The 15,446-nt window shown below is 38.8% G+C and overlaps 1 protein-coding gene and 1 pseudogene across 2 annotated transcripts; both read right to left on the bottom strand.

The window, feature by feature from the left end:
• Positions 1-1,225: 1,225 nt before the first annotated feature.
• On the bottom strand, positions 1,226-5,693 carry LOC131308733 (probable L-cysteine desulfhydrase, chloroplastic). Of its 2 annotated transcripts, none has more exons than XM_058335727.1 (3): positions 4,903-5,693; positions 2,987-3,821; positions 1,226-1,565 (listed from the first exon to the last, which is right to left on the bottom strand). In XM_058335727.1, the coding sequence occupies exons 1-2, from the start codon at positions 5,485-5,487 to the stop codon at positions 2,991-2,993; spliced, it is 1,416 nt and encodes a 471-aa protein (XP_058191710.1). In that variant the 5' UTR covers positions 5,488-5,693; the 3' UTR covers positions 1,226-1,565; positions 2,987-2,990. The 2 variants fall into 2 exon arrangements, with proteins under 2 accessions (XP_058191710.1, XP_058191711.1); XM_058335728.1 differs by lacking the exon at positions 1,226-1,565 and adding an exon at positions 1,587-1,849 and having other exon boundaries at positions 4,903-5,589.
• Positions 5,694-7,264: 1,571 nt separating this feature from the next.
• On the bottom strand, positions 7,265-12,055 carry LOC131308735 (uncharacterized; annotated as a pseudogene).
• Positions 12,056-15,446: the final 3,391 nt, after the last annotated feature.

A 15,446-nucleotide genomic window follows, 5' to 3' on the forward strand; every position in this document is an offset into this window, starting at 1 on the left:
TATTCCCCAGAAAAATAATCAAAGGGAAAATGGGTCAGATAGTCAGCCCACCTTTGTTGACAGGCCCTGATCCACATCAATTACTGGGAGCCCATATACAAAGACCAGAAGTGGGCCTCTCGGAATGTTCTGAAAAACTGCTTAATCCTAAACGGAAGAGCCCAGGCTTGGGGGATGAAGCTATTTTGCCCATTAAACGGAAGAGCCCATGCTCCGAAGGTACATCATTTAATGTGGCGTGTTGCCAAGAACTGGATTGCTTGGTTGCCGTTAGATTTTGTTTGGTATATTAAAAGGGAAAATGACGGCCAACGACGTATTTTGATAATTAATACCCATCAAGTACATTTTCAGTATTAACAAATATTCTTAACATGTCCTTGGAAGGTATTAATTATCAAAACATGTCCTGGGCCATCATTTTCCCATATTAAAAGCGTTCCATCAGCCCTCTTTGTCCGATCTGTGAGTATGGGAACGAATCTATCGAACATGTCTTGTTTTGGTGTCCATGGACTAGGGCTGTGTGGTTGGTCTGGTCCTTCTCAGTTTATGATCGTTTGATTGTTTCAGCAGATAAATGGTTGGTAGAATTGTTCTGTGGTAACTTGGCTAAGGAGTCTGTGATAACTTGGCTAAGGAGTCCTCGGCGGAAGTGATTGGGGCTATTTTTCAAGTCCGTTGGGCCACCTGGAAAGCGCAGAACAATTTTGTAGTCAATGGGTCTGTGCCTAATCCGGAGGTGGTTATGAAGAAATGCCAGATTAATCCAAGTGTAACACCATTGGCCATATAATTTGTTAAAGTTTGAGTTCGACGGTCAGGTGAACTTTCACTCTAGCCAAATACTATAGTTATATGTTTTTTCCTTTTCCATTATCAAATGCCCAATCCCAAACTTTTGACAACACAACTACGTACAATCAGTAGGTAGTTAGAGTAATGCAGTGTTATTCTAGACACTTCCCATTACGTTAGGCACCCTAATTGATCTCCTTCTGTTGTATTTTTTGTCGTCTCTCTGCATAATTTTTGTGAATTTATCAATGAAGTTCTCGCCTTTAAAAAAATGGATCGACATAAAAAAAGTCCATTCTTCAGAACCCGACTATAAGTCCCAATGGCACATTTTCGTGTTCTAGATTAGAGTAAGCAGAGGATCAAAAAAAAGAAAAAAAGGAGTAAGCTCTATGGAGAGTGGAGACTAGTCCATGCAAGAAGGAAGTGACAAAGTGAAACTACCAACAATGGGTCAATCATAATCCAGCAGCAAGTCAAGTCAGATTCGAACAGATGCATTTTACTTCACTGAGTTGTATTGTAAACCAAAAAAAGCAAAACAGATTCAGTAAAAACATCAACTAGGAAATACTCCCACATCAATTTATGGACAAGTTAAAAGAAAATTGTAACGAGGACACCTCCTTCAGCTTGTAGTCATGCTGCAACTGTAGTTGGTTATTCACCGAAGAACAGGGGTCCCCACAGATACGGAAACTTAAGGATAATAGAAGTTGGGAAGCCTGGGTGTTATCCATCAGAAACTCGTACAATCTCCCATGGAACTAGAAACAAACACAACATTTTAATCTCAACTGAATAAAAGAGGCAAACTCCATACAAACATTTCACAAGTCCATATTGACATAGATAATGCATGGATGAAAATTCATGCCGTACTGATATCTACTACAAATATTTATGTGTAGATACTAGTTGTGTCAAGGAACTTTTCAACTGGACTGTTCTTGGCTCCCCTTAGAATGAAGTCCTGGACCGGCCTAAACACATACAAGATCCTCACTTCATAACTAAATTTTGTCTCAGGTATGCAAACATTCAGGTACTTCTGAAGAAGACAGAGGATATATTACCCCCGAGTAGAAATATTTCATCGTTACTCGACATACATGGCATAAGAAAACAAGAATTTACATCCTTGCTAATTTCAAACAAAGAAAACAGATAAATTAGCATGGATCTCTCTATTAGATGCAAGTCATGTAATCATCTCCTGATCCTAGGTGTATTTCTTGTCTGACCATTTCATCAAAAATCATGATCTTAATTGACAGGAACATGAGACTAGGATTGTTGATGCTTAACCTAATAACATGGTCCAGGCGGAAGAGATGCTGATGTACTTGCATAACATTGAGAATGGTAATCAACTATTAAAGCTACCTTGCCTTGAATGATCTGTCAATCATACACACATTTTGGTTTTTAAAAAAATGAGGCACAACCACGCATAACATTATAATAATTTTCTGCAGTTCAAAAAAAAAAAAAACCACGCATCACATAGAAGGTATCCTTTAGAGCAAGGTTTTATGAAACGTTTTTCACGATAAAGTCATAACCAGCCCATAAAAACCAATATATTAGCTCCTATGTCTATGGCAAGTGCAATTTGTATTATTGTGATATATCAGCTGCTATTTCTACTGCTCGCCGTAAAGGTGTGTATGGAAGTTGATTTTGGCCGGAGATAATTACCAGCAGGAGCTGGAGCTTGCTGGGGTTTATTACCGGCAAAGGAATGGCCGCCAGCGTACGTGGCAAGTGCTGGCAACGGTAATTAATTTGGTACCTGAAAGCGTGATTCTTCGGTACAATACATTTTGTATAAAGCACTTTCCAAACTATCAGATCATGGTTTAGATAAACATCAAGGAATTACAACCACCAAGGAAAACTTGTAAGAAGGATAAACAGAAAAAACTCGAACTCGCAAATAAATTTCCAGTAGATGATGAGACTTAGGCAAAAAAACTTTCGTAAATTACAGCTAGCATAGACGAGAACATTTATCTATTGCCAGTGCTACAAGACCGCGATTGACAAGGAAAAGTAGTAAGTCAGCTGCCAATAAAACAAATCGATTTTTTCCTGCCTAAATATACGGTGAAAAGTAACAAGCGAGCCATAGAGTCTTCTATAGCCTACATAGCGTGTATCTCAATCATTTGAATGAAAGACATACCTTTTCAGCATGAGAGAGAAGCACAAGTAACCCTATCGTTAACGAGCTTGTTAACTGCATCCCTGAACCTGTAATATTCATCAACTACGTTATAAACTTGATGAGATATCCGGGCATACCCTGTTAGTGGATTAATCTCCCCATCTTTTGGTGCCCGATAGTATATTGGTACTTCAACACCGAAACAATCCCTCAGATGAGTCCTCAACTTAAAACCATCCGAATCACTTGAAATTTCCAAACAAGCCGGCAATCCCACCATAACCATGCTAGAACACATCTCTGGCGGAGACCCAAGATTCGTTCCCCATGCTTTGGCCAACATCTCACCCATCTCAACAACCTTTTCATGATTCCTGGTCCTTATCCCCTCAATCCCACCTTCAAACCTATTCACAAACTCCACCACCTCTGGAACTACCATTTGTGCGCTATAATCCCTCGTCCCGATCCAGGCGCTCTCGATCGCCAACCCATTCCCATACTCATGTGAAACGACAGGGTGGTGCAAATCCAGCGTTTTATCAGATTTCCGACAGTACAACAAAGCAACAGCAGGTGGACAAAAGAACCATTTGTGAAGATTACTAGTGTAGAAGTCGGCCCCAATTTCCTTCATATCTACATTAGTAGACCCAATCGCATGGGCTGCATCGACGAAAATTTGATCAACGCCTTCATCCCTACAAATCTTGACCAACTCTTTTACAGGAATCACCACACATGGCATTGAGGTAATGTGATCTATCAATGCTAATCTAACTTTGTGACCATCCGATTTGCCTCTTTCTAGGGCTTTTCGAAATTCAGAGATGATTTCGTCGTTGCAGGTTACCTGTTGAGGATATGAAAAATAAATTTCTAGTCCCTCCAATAACTTTGTAAGCTTTTAGATGAGTTAAAAGTTGACATTTTAACATAGGGTATGAAGATTGACAAGCAAGCAACATATCATGTGTTCCTATACCACCTACCTCATACTACCTCCATCTTATATTCTTGGTCCTTTAAACTCTAAATACATTGTAATTCAAAATGAAAGGTACCAGTTTTCAATATTGTCGTTTTATTTCTACTCTTGAATATACTTATATGGATTGGTATTTCGTAGTAAATCAGGTTTTATGTACTTGTAAAAGAGAGAAACAATTTGGGACATCCAGAAGTAGGAAAATGAACCGCCAATTCTTGATATAAAAGAAACCATCAAATCGGAATCAATACATAGAGTAACTAACCATATGCAAACTATTACTCCCTTCTTCTCAATTTATTTGTCTACTTTCACTATATTGGACCTCCCAAAAAATTCATTTTTAATCGACAATTCTTTCATAGACTCTATTAGTTCTATAATTCTATTAGACAAAATTTCCAGAATCATACAAAACATTACTAGATAGAGATGATTTTGTAAGTTGCTGGTACATCAATATAAACAGAAAGGGCAATTGGAAGCTAAAGAGAGTAACTAAACTATTTGCAATCTATTACTCTCTCTGTCCCAGCTTATTTGACTTCTCTCACTATTTCAAATCTCTCAAAAAAATATCCAGATTTTCAATTTATAATATCTTTATCTGCAACATACATCTCAATCACCAACACAGAGACAAAATTCCCGAAATTATATAGAACAGCGAAAGATACAGACAATTTTTTAAGCGGCACATACGTCTAAATTTGACACACGGTCGGAGGGAGCAGATGGTATATTATTACCGGAAAGGGAAATTGGATCTCGATGACCCTTCCATGTGCAAACTAGTATTTCAGACCTCCCAAAAACTCGTCTTTTTTAATCTACAACTCTTTTACGGACTCAATTAGTTCTATTGCACAAAATTTCCAGAATCATACAAAACATTATAAGATAGGAGATGATTTTGTGAGTGGCAGAGGTACATCGATATTACCGGAAAGGGCAATTGGACCTCGATGACACGGCCGCCGGCGCGCGTCACGTAGGCCTGCACAGACATCTTAACGGCACCGTAAGCATAGTGAAGCATAACAGCAGCATCACCCTTATCGAACCGGCCCTCGGCAAAGGCCCGGCCGGTCTGCTGGAGCACGATGGAGGCGGCGGTGGTGGCGTTGTCGACGATGGAGACCTCGTCCACGTCGTCGGCGTTAATCAGGTCCTTGATTACGGTACGGGAGCGGAGGATGGAGGGTTTGAGGTGGTTGAAGTAGAAGGCGTCGGGCTGTCGGAGGTATTTGAGCTGATATTCGTTTTGGGCGGCGAGGACGGATTTGGGGCAGGATCCGAAGCTGCCGTTGTTGATCCGGGCGGTGTGCGGGTCGTGGTGAGAGAATTCGGATCGGACTTGGGAAGGGGTGATTAGGGAGAGTTTTGGCTTTTTGGTCGGCTGGTTGTGGTTGGTGGCGTCGCCGTTTTCGTTGAGGTCGAAGGGGTGGGGGTCGGAGGCCATGGGTGGGGGGAAGGAGGTGTTTGGGTTTGGGAGGAGAGACAGAGAGAGTGAGTGAGGGGACTCCATGAAACGGGAATTGGGATGAGAGAGAGAGAGAGAGAGAGAGAGAGAGAGAGAGAAGGGGTCCAATACCGGAATAAACGAGGCAAACTGGGACAAAATGAGAAATGTGTGTGTGTGTGTGTGTGTGAGAGAGAGAGAGAGAGAGAGAGAGAGAGAGCAGGGATCGTGCGTTCTTGCCTTGTTTGGAAGTGGGGAAAGGGGAGGAAAAGAAAATGCAAGTTGACGAGGAGAATGACGTGTTTAAAAGATTTGGAATGCTGAGTAAGGTTGGTGAAGGAAATGTTACTAAATTAGAGCAAGTTTATCAATACTTAAGTAAAAAAACTCGTGAACAGTGCACATTTTTCATTTTACCTACTCACATTTCTTTCAACACTACACCAACATTATCTACTCCCTCCGTCCCATAATGTTTGGCACTTTCACTATTCCAGCCTTATGAAAAAATTAACTATATCTTTTAATCCATAATTTTTTTTATAAGCAATATGGATCTTATTTGATAGAGTTTAATTTGTTCTACTAAACAAAGTTCAAAAAATCGCCTAAAACATTATGGATTGAAAGATATATGCAATTTAAAAATGGCACGCATTCTTGAAAATGCCAAACATTATGGGACGGAAGGAGTATTTAACATATCCTTTATTAAAATATATTTTCTTTCCTTTTCAATAGTGTACCAAAGTGCAGGTTTTTAAAAAAAAAAGAAAGAGAAAGAGAGGGACGGAGAGACGAGAGAGAAAATAATATTAACAATCACATACCTAATGAACAGTCCTTAGCTACAAGTAGCTTACAACCGTAGATTGAGCAACTCTGCCTAATTGTTTACAGAGGCCGCTGCATGACTCTTTTTCCTAATTTGATAAGCTATTATAGCTAAAAAGCTACTTTACCTTGACCGGTAAAGTTGTTCTTAGTGAGCTCTACTGCTGTAGAGTGAGACTTTTGGCAGTTCAAAAACAACATGGCAAGGAAGCTTGAAGGTTAGTCTGGTTGTTTGATGGATTTACTCGTTGTACAATTGATTAGGATTCGATTATTGGATCAAGCTACAATAAAATAATTTCTTGATAAATTCTCTAGTTTCGCTGTGGATGATCGCTCTTTGACCAGATCAGAGAGGAGATTAGTTGAGCTGCAACGTAAGTCCGGACACTCATAACTGTCAAACCCGAAAAAAAAAACTACGTGGGAGGCAGCATGGAAAAGCATTTCAGAAAGTTTAAAAGGTCTTAAAAGTAGTTGACGTGCACGTAAGCCCGGACACCCATAACCGTCAAAAAAAAAAAATCCTACATGAGAGGCAGCATAGGAAAGCTGCATGGAAAAGCATTTCAGTAAGTTTAAAAGGTCTTAAAGTAGGAATTAGTTGGATAATTAGGATTAGTTCGAGAAATTCTCAACTTGAAAATTTTCTTTAGCCCTGAAGTTGACGCAAAGGGGACCAAGTTTTCAATTTGCAATGAAACACTCTGTTTGGTTTCGATTTATCCAAAACAAAACCCTCCAATTTTTGCGTGTTTCTTCTTCTTTTTTTTTGGGTCATAGACTCATACGTAACATGCGAAAGAAAATTTCCATGGAAGGCCCAAACACGAGTTTTTCCAATTGCTCTCAAGGAAGAGGAAGATTCAGGGTAAAACCTAGCTTTTCATTTTCCAATCTTTTCTGGATAAAATTGGATATTCTTTGCTAACATTTACCCCCAATATTTTCAGTGAAACAAACAACCAAACTTCTATATTTCCTAAAAACTATGTTCCAGCACGTTCCCTGATGAAACAAAGCAAAGATATAATGATCACCCACGATACAATCATTCGTGAAAGGTTACACTCATCAGACAAGAGAAATATTTCTGTAATTCACAAGCTAATTTTGGATAATGATCACAAGAAATAGTTCCGGAGGTTCATCTGGGAAATGGGAAAAACAACCTCCCTCCTTGAGGGACTACAGGTCATTTTCACACATCAAAATCCAATGAAAACGAGAATCAAACATCATTTCTTATTGTCGTAAGCAGATATATTCTGGGGTTCACACTCGGGACTGAAGAGGCGGACCAGCAGAGCCGTTGTTGAACTCACAGAGACAGCTCCACAACCTGCCCACCTAAGGCTCCGGGGAATTGTGATTCTGGGACCTGCATTAGAATGGAAAATGCATGAAGAAGGTTATAATGAAATGCATACATTCGTAGAAGTGCGAAGATTCAGAATCACAGAGCATATGGCAACTAACAAAGAAATTATAGCATTCACCAGAAAAAGAAAAATAAAAAGCAAGCTTCAAATCGGATGCCGGAAATAGAGGAAGCCTTCGCGTGTCCACCAATCATGAAATTCCTCTACAATCATATTTATTTCATTTTTTTTCACAGTTCAATAACTGAAAACCAGTTTAAAATTGTATTTCATTTTGCATAAAATGGTGAATCACCTTTTGCAGAACTAAACAAATTAAAAAAATAAAAGTTATTCGCTGCTTTAAACTCTCTTCTGCTATGAACTTCCACCATAATGCATTATGAGATAGTAACTACTGCTGTACTAGGGGTGTCCACAACTATCAATGGCAAACTAATACTTGAATAGTTAAAAAAAAAATTAACAAAATCATAGTGGTGTGGGGTGTTAACAACAGGGTACGGATGTTAGGATTGGGGAACCTCTCTTCTGTTGAATACTATGAAGGTGAAAGATCAAAGGAAACAACAAGATGCAGGCTTCACAAGAGATGCAAGGGAAAAAAAAAATCTAAGCAGAAGATTTCACAAATGACGACTGGGTGGATACATCAGATAATAGCATGATGGCAGAAGCAAGTCTGTTACTCCATTACCATACTCAAACCCATGTGGCCATGTTACAATCAAAATTGGAGAATTCAAATTGAAAATTGATTCATGAGAAACGTGTGGTACCTCAGACAAAGCTAGTAAACTGCAGATTAGTTTGTTTGATAGAACATGAGCCAAGTTCAATAGATAGGTCTTTTCAAGAATCAAGGACACAAAAATTAGAGAGAGACAGAGAGAAGTAGAACATATGAGCTATGCCCTACACAGAAGTAGAACATGGGATGGAGACTTTTTGAAATTCTTTTCCTTTACTTTCTTTTCTAGTTTTTTTTTTTTTTTTTTCTCGGTACTTTCTTTTCTAGTTCTAGTTTTCTTTCGGTTTTCGTCGTGTTTGGGTGAGCTTCAAATCTTGACTGCAGCTACCCATTCCCATTAGCGAGAGCATCTGCAACTAAAACTGAACTATCTCATATTAGACATGTTATTGCGCTATTCCTTTGACAGTACCAGCACCATGGAGAAACGGAGGAAAACAGTCGAAACACAAAACATGCTAATCATCCTTCATAGTCTAGTTGGTGCAGCACACCTCTTCAACTAAGAAAATCTGGTTGCTTTCCTCTGACAAGGCCCAAGGGTGAAGAAATAAAGGCTAGGAATAACTGAATAAGTAACAAACAACTCTGCTGTCATCAAAATAGAGTGAAAGAGAGAGAGGAGATGTTGCTTTCTTGTTGAATCTCACACGTGCAAACCAACAGGTTAAAAGTTTGGCTTCAATTGATCCTCCAAAATGGAATTTGCAACCCAAGTAATAGCCTTGTTAGCAGAAAAGAAGGTTCAGTTGGGCAGGTTCAAATACTCACTAGCGAAATAACCTCATAATCACAACTTGGTAACAACTTATTGAAAACTCTTTAACAAATAAATGAAAGGAAATTAGATTTACAAAATGACAAAGATTCCATAACACACTGCAAATCTTGAATCAACCAACTCCAAACGCGTTTCTCTTACGTGTACCCTTCTCTTATATTTCTTCTATATATAGTTGTCAAGTGCTGGAGTGGTAAATACTTAACAAATGAATCTTAGTCCAATGCTAGCACTAACTCCATCAGCCCTCCATAGGTTCCCTAAGGCTGCGATTTCTTAAGGAGAGAGTTTTTGGTGCAACTAGCATGTATGGTAGTTAGTTGCCATTCTCGATATTAGTCAGTATATAATTGAAGTCACACACGGTAGGTTATTTGGAAATCAGATCGTCTTTGTATCTACGTTCTGGGTTCCATTTTCAACAACCTGAAGTCAAACATAATCAGTCGAGGTAATTAAAGTATGGTAGTTAGTTGCTATGTGGGGTTATTACTCTTCTGGTCCTCCATCTCTTTTGGTCCCTGCTGCATATTACCCTATGTCTGTATTACATGACTCATAAAATCTCTTGTAACAGATTCACGGTAAACTTTCAAAGCCACTTTTTACATTCTTCTGTATATTGACTTACAACTTCTAGAAACTTGATCTCTGCAAAGGTCATTGTTCTATTCATACAAGTTAAAATTCTTGTTCCGATTAACTATTCATATTTTACTTTGGCTAGGTGTTTCTCATGAACAAATGCCATTGTATGTAAACATGCACAACAATTATTAAGCACGCAAATCTGATCAATGATCATCAAAACTTCTAAGCAAGTTCCAGCTAACCTAAGTATGGGATATTTTGTCTTCTCTTCTAACATTTTCAGAACATCAAAAAAAAAAAGGCTTAAATACTTAAATGGTCCTTACAAAATAGAGTCGGTTTCATTTTCGTCCTTATAAAATTTTTTGTGTCAATTTCGTCCTTTCAATTTGTCACTCAGTTCAATATCACCCTTGCTGTCAACCAGTGGATGGAATTCACCCTTGCCGTCCTTCTAGTTTGTTACCCAAGTTTTTAATGCAAATGGTTTAAGGTTTTCCGTCCAAAAGATGTTGTTTACTACAGGAACATCATTAGTTACTAATTTGTATCATCAGTTTATACACTAATTTTTTCAGTGGGGGGCAAATTTAAAGTGTGCATGTTTTTTATACCTTTCGCCTACCTTTTTCTCTATTAAAAAATGTCTGTTTTGTACACATTTGTGGTCCCCTCTTTGTACGCATTTGGGTTCAATTCAAAAAGGCCCAACGGTCAATGCACATGGCCTTTGGCCGTGCACCGTGGTTTTTTAGCCGTTTAAGGCTGTTTAGGCCTTCGGAAGCTCAAATTTGCCGTTTAAGGAAATATTTGACTTGCTAATAATAACTTGGGCAAGAAAAATTTGAATTAAGCCGTAATTTTGGGAGAAGTCTTACAGTTTTCTCTATTTTCTAGTTTTGCTATTATTCTGAATTTTTTCATTTTTGGTAATTTCCGTTATTAATTAATTCGGTGTCCGTTTTGAGGCCAATCAATTAGAGTTAGGGTTTTTCTAGCCTTCGGGGCAAGATAGTGATTGATTATTATTGAATGAAAAGAGTCTAGAGAGCATTTTTTCTAAACCTATATCGTTTGTGAATTTTTTTGTCACACGTTCATAATGTAATTGAATGGCAGATTGATCTTGTGCGTCTTTTTTGGTAGAAAACAATGTTGGTAATATTGGGGGAAGAGATGTGGGCCAGGTAGGTGCCAAATAAGGCTTCCGTTATCCAAGTAGGTTAATTCCGTCCACTGGTTGACGGCAAGGGTGACATTGAATTGAGTCACAAACTGGAAGGACGAAATTGACACAAAAAATTTTATAAGGACGAAAATGTAACCGACTCTATTTTGTAAGGACCATTTAAGTATTTAAGCCAAAAAAAAAAGGTTAAGCCAATGAGATAAACATAAGGATCAGATAGAAGACAGTAAATAAAACTGGCGTTTAAAGTTTCTCCACCTGTAATCAAAACCGAGCAGAATATACCGATCGCAGGAAGTAACCATTAAAATCACATGTAACTGGGAACAAAAAATAAAGCCCATGAAACAACAAGAATTGGAAATAACAAACTAGCACATACCATAATGCAAAGGACAGAGAATCCAAAACCCAAATGCTCATCCAACGCTGAAAATCCCAGCAGTTTGCCTCATTAACCTAATACAAGGTTTCGCGTCTGACCTCATCAGCTCGCCATCAGAAAATCCGAGGTAATGCCTCAACGCCATGTATCGATCTCCTAAACGAGCCAAAGGTGCTTGCTCTGGTGGATCAAAATTCAGGACCTTTCAAGCTCTTATGGTGCAACAGACTTCTAATGGGCCCTAACACTGAAACTAGAATGACCCTGCTTCAAATAGCAACCTCCAAATTAAAGCAAACCCAATTTTCAACTCTTGAGTGGTATATATTCAAGAAACTTGAACTGATATATCACTGTTTGGTTATACAGATTATACAGAATTGAGTTCTATTGAACAAAATTGGACCATTTTGAACAATTTTACCATACAATACAACTAAATAAGGCTAATGTCGAGCCAACAATCAATTTAAAGCTAAAAAAGGTCCACATATCTGATGTCGAATCAATGAGTTTTAGGGTGCATTTTGCTTCAGTGGCTAGAGCTCGCGGGCTTAAATAGAGCTTACAAAATTCTTCTCATTCGCTTTCGGAAAGAATTCTAAAGGAAAATATAAATCAAAGTGTCGAAAAAACTTAACTGGGAAGAGAACATGATGGCCGGCGGTTGGCCTCCGGCGACAGTTCGTCGGACTGAGGCTAGAGAGAGAGAGAGAGAGAGAGAGAGAGGGGCAGCGTCCTCTTCGTTGCTAACTTCTTGTCAAACTTAAAACTGCGATGTTTGGTTCGTTGGTTTTCCCTAATCTTTCGACTAATATACATAACAACCCTCGTTGTTCAATAAATTACATTCCTCCCCTAATATTTTTGTTTTCTGATAGGAGGACTCCTTACAACTTACAAGATTGTTTGTCAGAGTATAAAATTGGTTCATTTAACAAATTTTTACTTCTTGCATGTTAGTACTGCTTTGTTTATGTTAGTTTTATGCTGTTCAAAAACGAATGGTATGTTTGTAGTGCCACATCATGTAAACTCAACTAGTTTATGGGGACGGCATCGAAATTTATGACAAAATTCACACTAACTTCGATTTATGTATGAAAAATTATCATTTTAATGATTTGCAGAATCTTATTTAATTTCTCCTTAATTTCATTCAAATTGTATATATACTCACCTAAGGTACCTTGACGCTTGAACCTCTTGTGTAAACTTCCTCAAGACAATGAGTGGATCAACAACACCATTTTTAAAGATTAGAGTAGGAGGTGGTTGGATGAATTGTTGGAGGGTGAGAAATCACTATCCGTGAGGGAAGTAGTTTAAAGGAATGACCGATAATGATGGATGGTCGTCGAATGACTCGTTGGAATTAGTCGAAGTTGTCGAAGTGGATGTGGTGGCTTGAAAAGGCAACACATGATGGTAGTGGTGGCCTGGTGAGGGGTGGCATTGGGACCATGGGTGGTTTGCCGGTCAATTAGCAAAAACATTTTACTCCTACTTAGCTCAACAATATAGGACCTGAACCCAAAGGGTTTGGTTTGCCCGTCAATGCCTAAGATTTAATGGTTTGCTCTGTTTTAAGGTTTTAATACGAGTTCAAAACTTTGTCCCCGATGGTTTTCTTGCTCTCAAAAGATGGGTTTGATATTCCAAGAATTATTGAAAATGCACGTAATGTAACGTAAGCCTAAGATATCTATTCCAAAATATAAAGAGAGAGCATCCTTTGGTGAGGACTCCCTTTGAAGTTGGCTTACATTTTTCCTTTTCCAAAATTGCCGCAAACAAACAAAAGAATTTACTTTTAAAGTACCACACACAACTATTAACTGTAAGGCCATGAAAGTAAAAACACGGACGAAGTACCCACGACCCATGTTCAACTTCGTGCAACTGCACACCTCCGTTGCGGATAAAAAAATAAACTGCGCTTTGAAAGTAATGAGTGGAGAGAAATAGATAAAGAAAGTTTATTAAAGCCTGTGCCTAAAAAATTTGAGTCCCCCAAACAAACAAGGCCTTAATTGTCTCCTCCTGTAGAGAAAATTCTGAAAATCCCCATGGTTCCCAAGAGCTTTGAACATCCGTCTAATGCTTCACACAAAATTCAAAAAGTAGGTATACTGAGAATACTTTTTACATTCCCCATACAGTCCCTTTGGCTACCAGGTGAGAAAGGGAAAGAAAGGGGAGTGGTTTCCCTTATTAGTGAAAGAAAAAAAGAAAGAGGTATGATTTCTCAGCAATCCATCCAAATACACGAGAGAAATCAAATTCTCACTCCCATCTTCAGCGACCTGGAACTCTCCTCTCTCTTCTCCGGCGATCGTACAGTCATTAGTTCGACAATGAAAAGATGCCATCGTAGCCCACACGCGCTGCCAAAAGTTGAGCGAGTGAGATCTACTCTCACTCACGCTCCCCACTCGCCTCTCTCTTCTCCTTTCTCACGGAATCGTGCCAAAAGTGGCGAGAAACAAAGACGGGCTTTGAGGGGCTCTCATCTCCCGCCCTTCCTCACCCTCTCTCGCCTTATGGATCATCCAAATGGAGGAGAGATTGTGTTCTCCCTTCTCCTTTCTTTTCTCCCGAAATCACTTAATCCAAACGAGTTGTTATTGTTACTTTAAATCTTCTGTAAATGTTCGCATCTATTTCTTCCATCCCCACCACGGCAGAAACAAGTATAAAACATCGTATCTATTTTTCGTTACGAAGGTGCTTCGCTTTCAGGAACGGCGAGGCAATTTGGCGTTCTAATGATGGTGCGGCAATTTACTTTTCATTGTAGTTTTGATAGTTTATTGTTTTGACTGCGGCTCCGACTACGATACTGTTCCGAGGACAACAGTTCCGTTTGTTCTTAATTGTATGTATATACAAGGTGTGTTAAATTTTTGTTCAAGTATGCATGACTCTGATGTTGGGTTGATAAGGGACACTACGGGGCCCTTTGGTTGTTTTTGATGTTTAAGTTGAATTACCAATTGAGTTCAATAGAAAAAATTGAATTCACCTTGTTGGATAGTTTTTTTTGTCCTCTATTGTCTTTCTCTCTATCACGCCCAGACTACATATTCCTTAGGAGTATCACATATGCTTCTTGATCTGTTAGGAAATTCTATTTTGTGTTTGTGTAATGAATTTTAGTACGATATTAATTCACGACTCATTTGCGAAATTTGATAAAAGACTATTTAAGTATTAGGCGGAGGCGATGGCAGTGGAAGCATGACATTAATTAGCACTAGAGGCCAGAGCACGTGATGTATGTGCAAGTCAAATTTGGATAACTTCACGTTAAAAGTGGAGCGATATCAGTTAAAAATAAAGCGCGAATATCAGTTTCCGTTAAAATTTTGTTAAATTTGGATCAAACAAAAAGCAATAATATTAGAGCTTGCATGTGCATCACATGTGCTTCAACCTCTTTTCATATGATGGGACATGAATCACATTTTGGGACATGAATTGGTGCCCTTAATTTAAACAAAAAGTTGGATTCGGGAACCATCCGATCCAATGACCCGACCAGACGAGGATCCTTCAAATTGTCAATATTCAACATGAAATTTCTAGGTGCCTTCCTCGTTATCGCTTTTCATTATTGTACCCAGTCTAGTACCCCCACTCGCCCCTTCCCTTGCGACTAGAGAGCAATTTTTTCTGACAAAATAATAATGTGCTATTCACCACCTCAAATCTTTTGTTATGCATGCTTTATATTTTGAGGGGAAAAAAATACATTTGAAATTATTTTAAATGAGTACTGTATTTGATTTGCATAGTTCCTAAATTGTTACAAAAATTGTAATGATTGCATTTGTTATTGAGCCGAGAAATAATTTAAAAGAAATACGGTAGACAATTTCCAACAACTTGTTTCTAAAGGCGGCGGGTGGTCGCCAGATTTTCTGGCGCCAGTCTGTTGTTTTTGTGATTGGCGGGGTGTTTCGTTAGCCATAAAAAGTGGCACAAGTTTGTAGCGTATTTTAGCGTCCATTGGAGTACTTCTTCGGTAGTACTTGGCACTTGTCAAAGTGCGCGTGGCCTTGCGGCTAGAAAAACGCCTCTCTCTCTCCAAATTTATTCGGTTGCAGACA

The sequence above is a fragment of the Rhododendron vialii genome, chromosome 11a (assembly GCF_030253575.1).
Source record: "Rhododendron vialii isolate Sample 1 chromosome 11a, ASM3025357v1".
In the NCBI taxonomy this organism is placed as follows: Eukaryota; Viridiplantae; Streptophyta; class Magnoliopsida; order Ericales; family Ericaceae; genus Rhododendron; species Rhododendron vialii.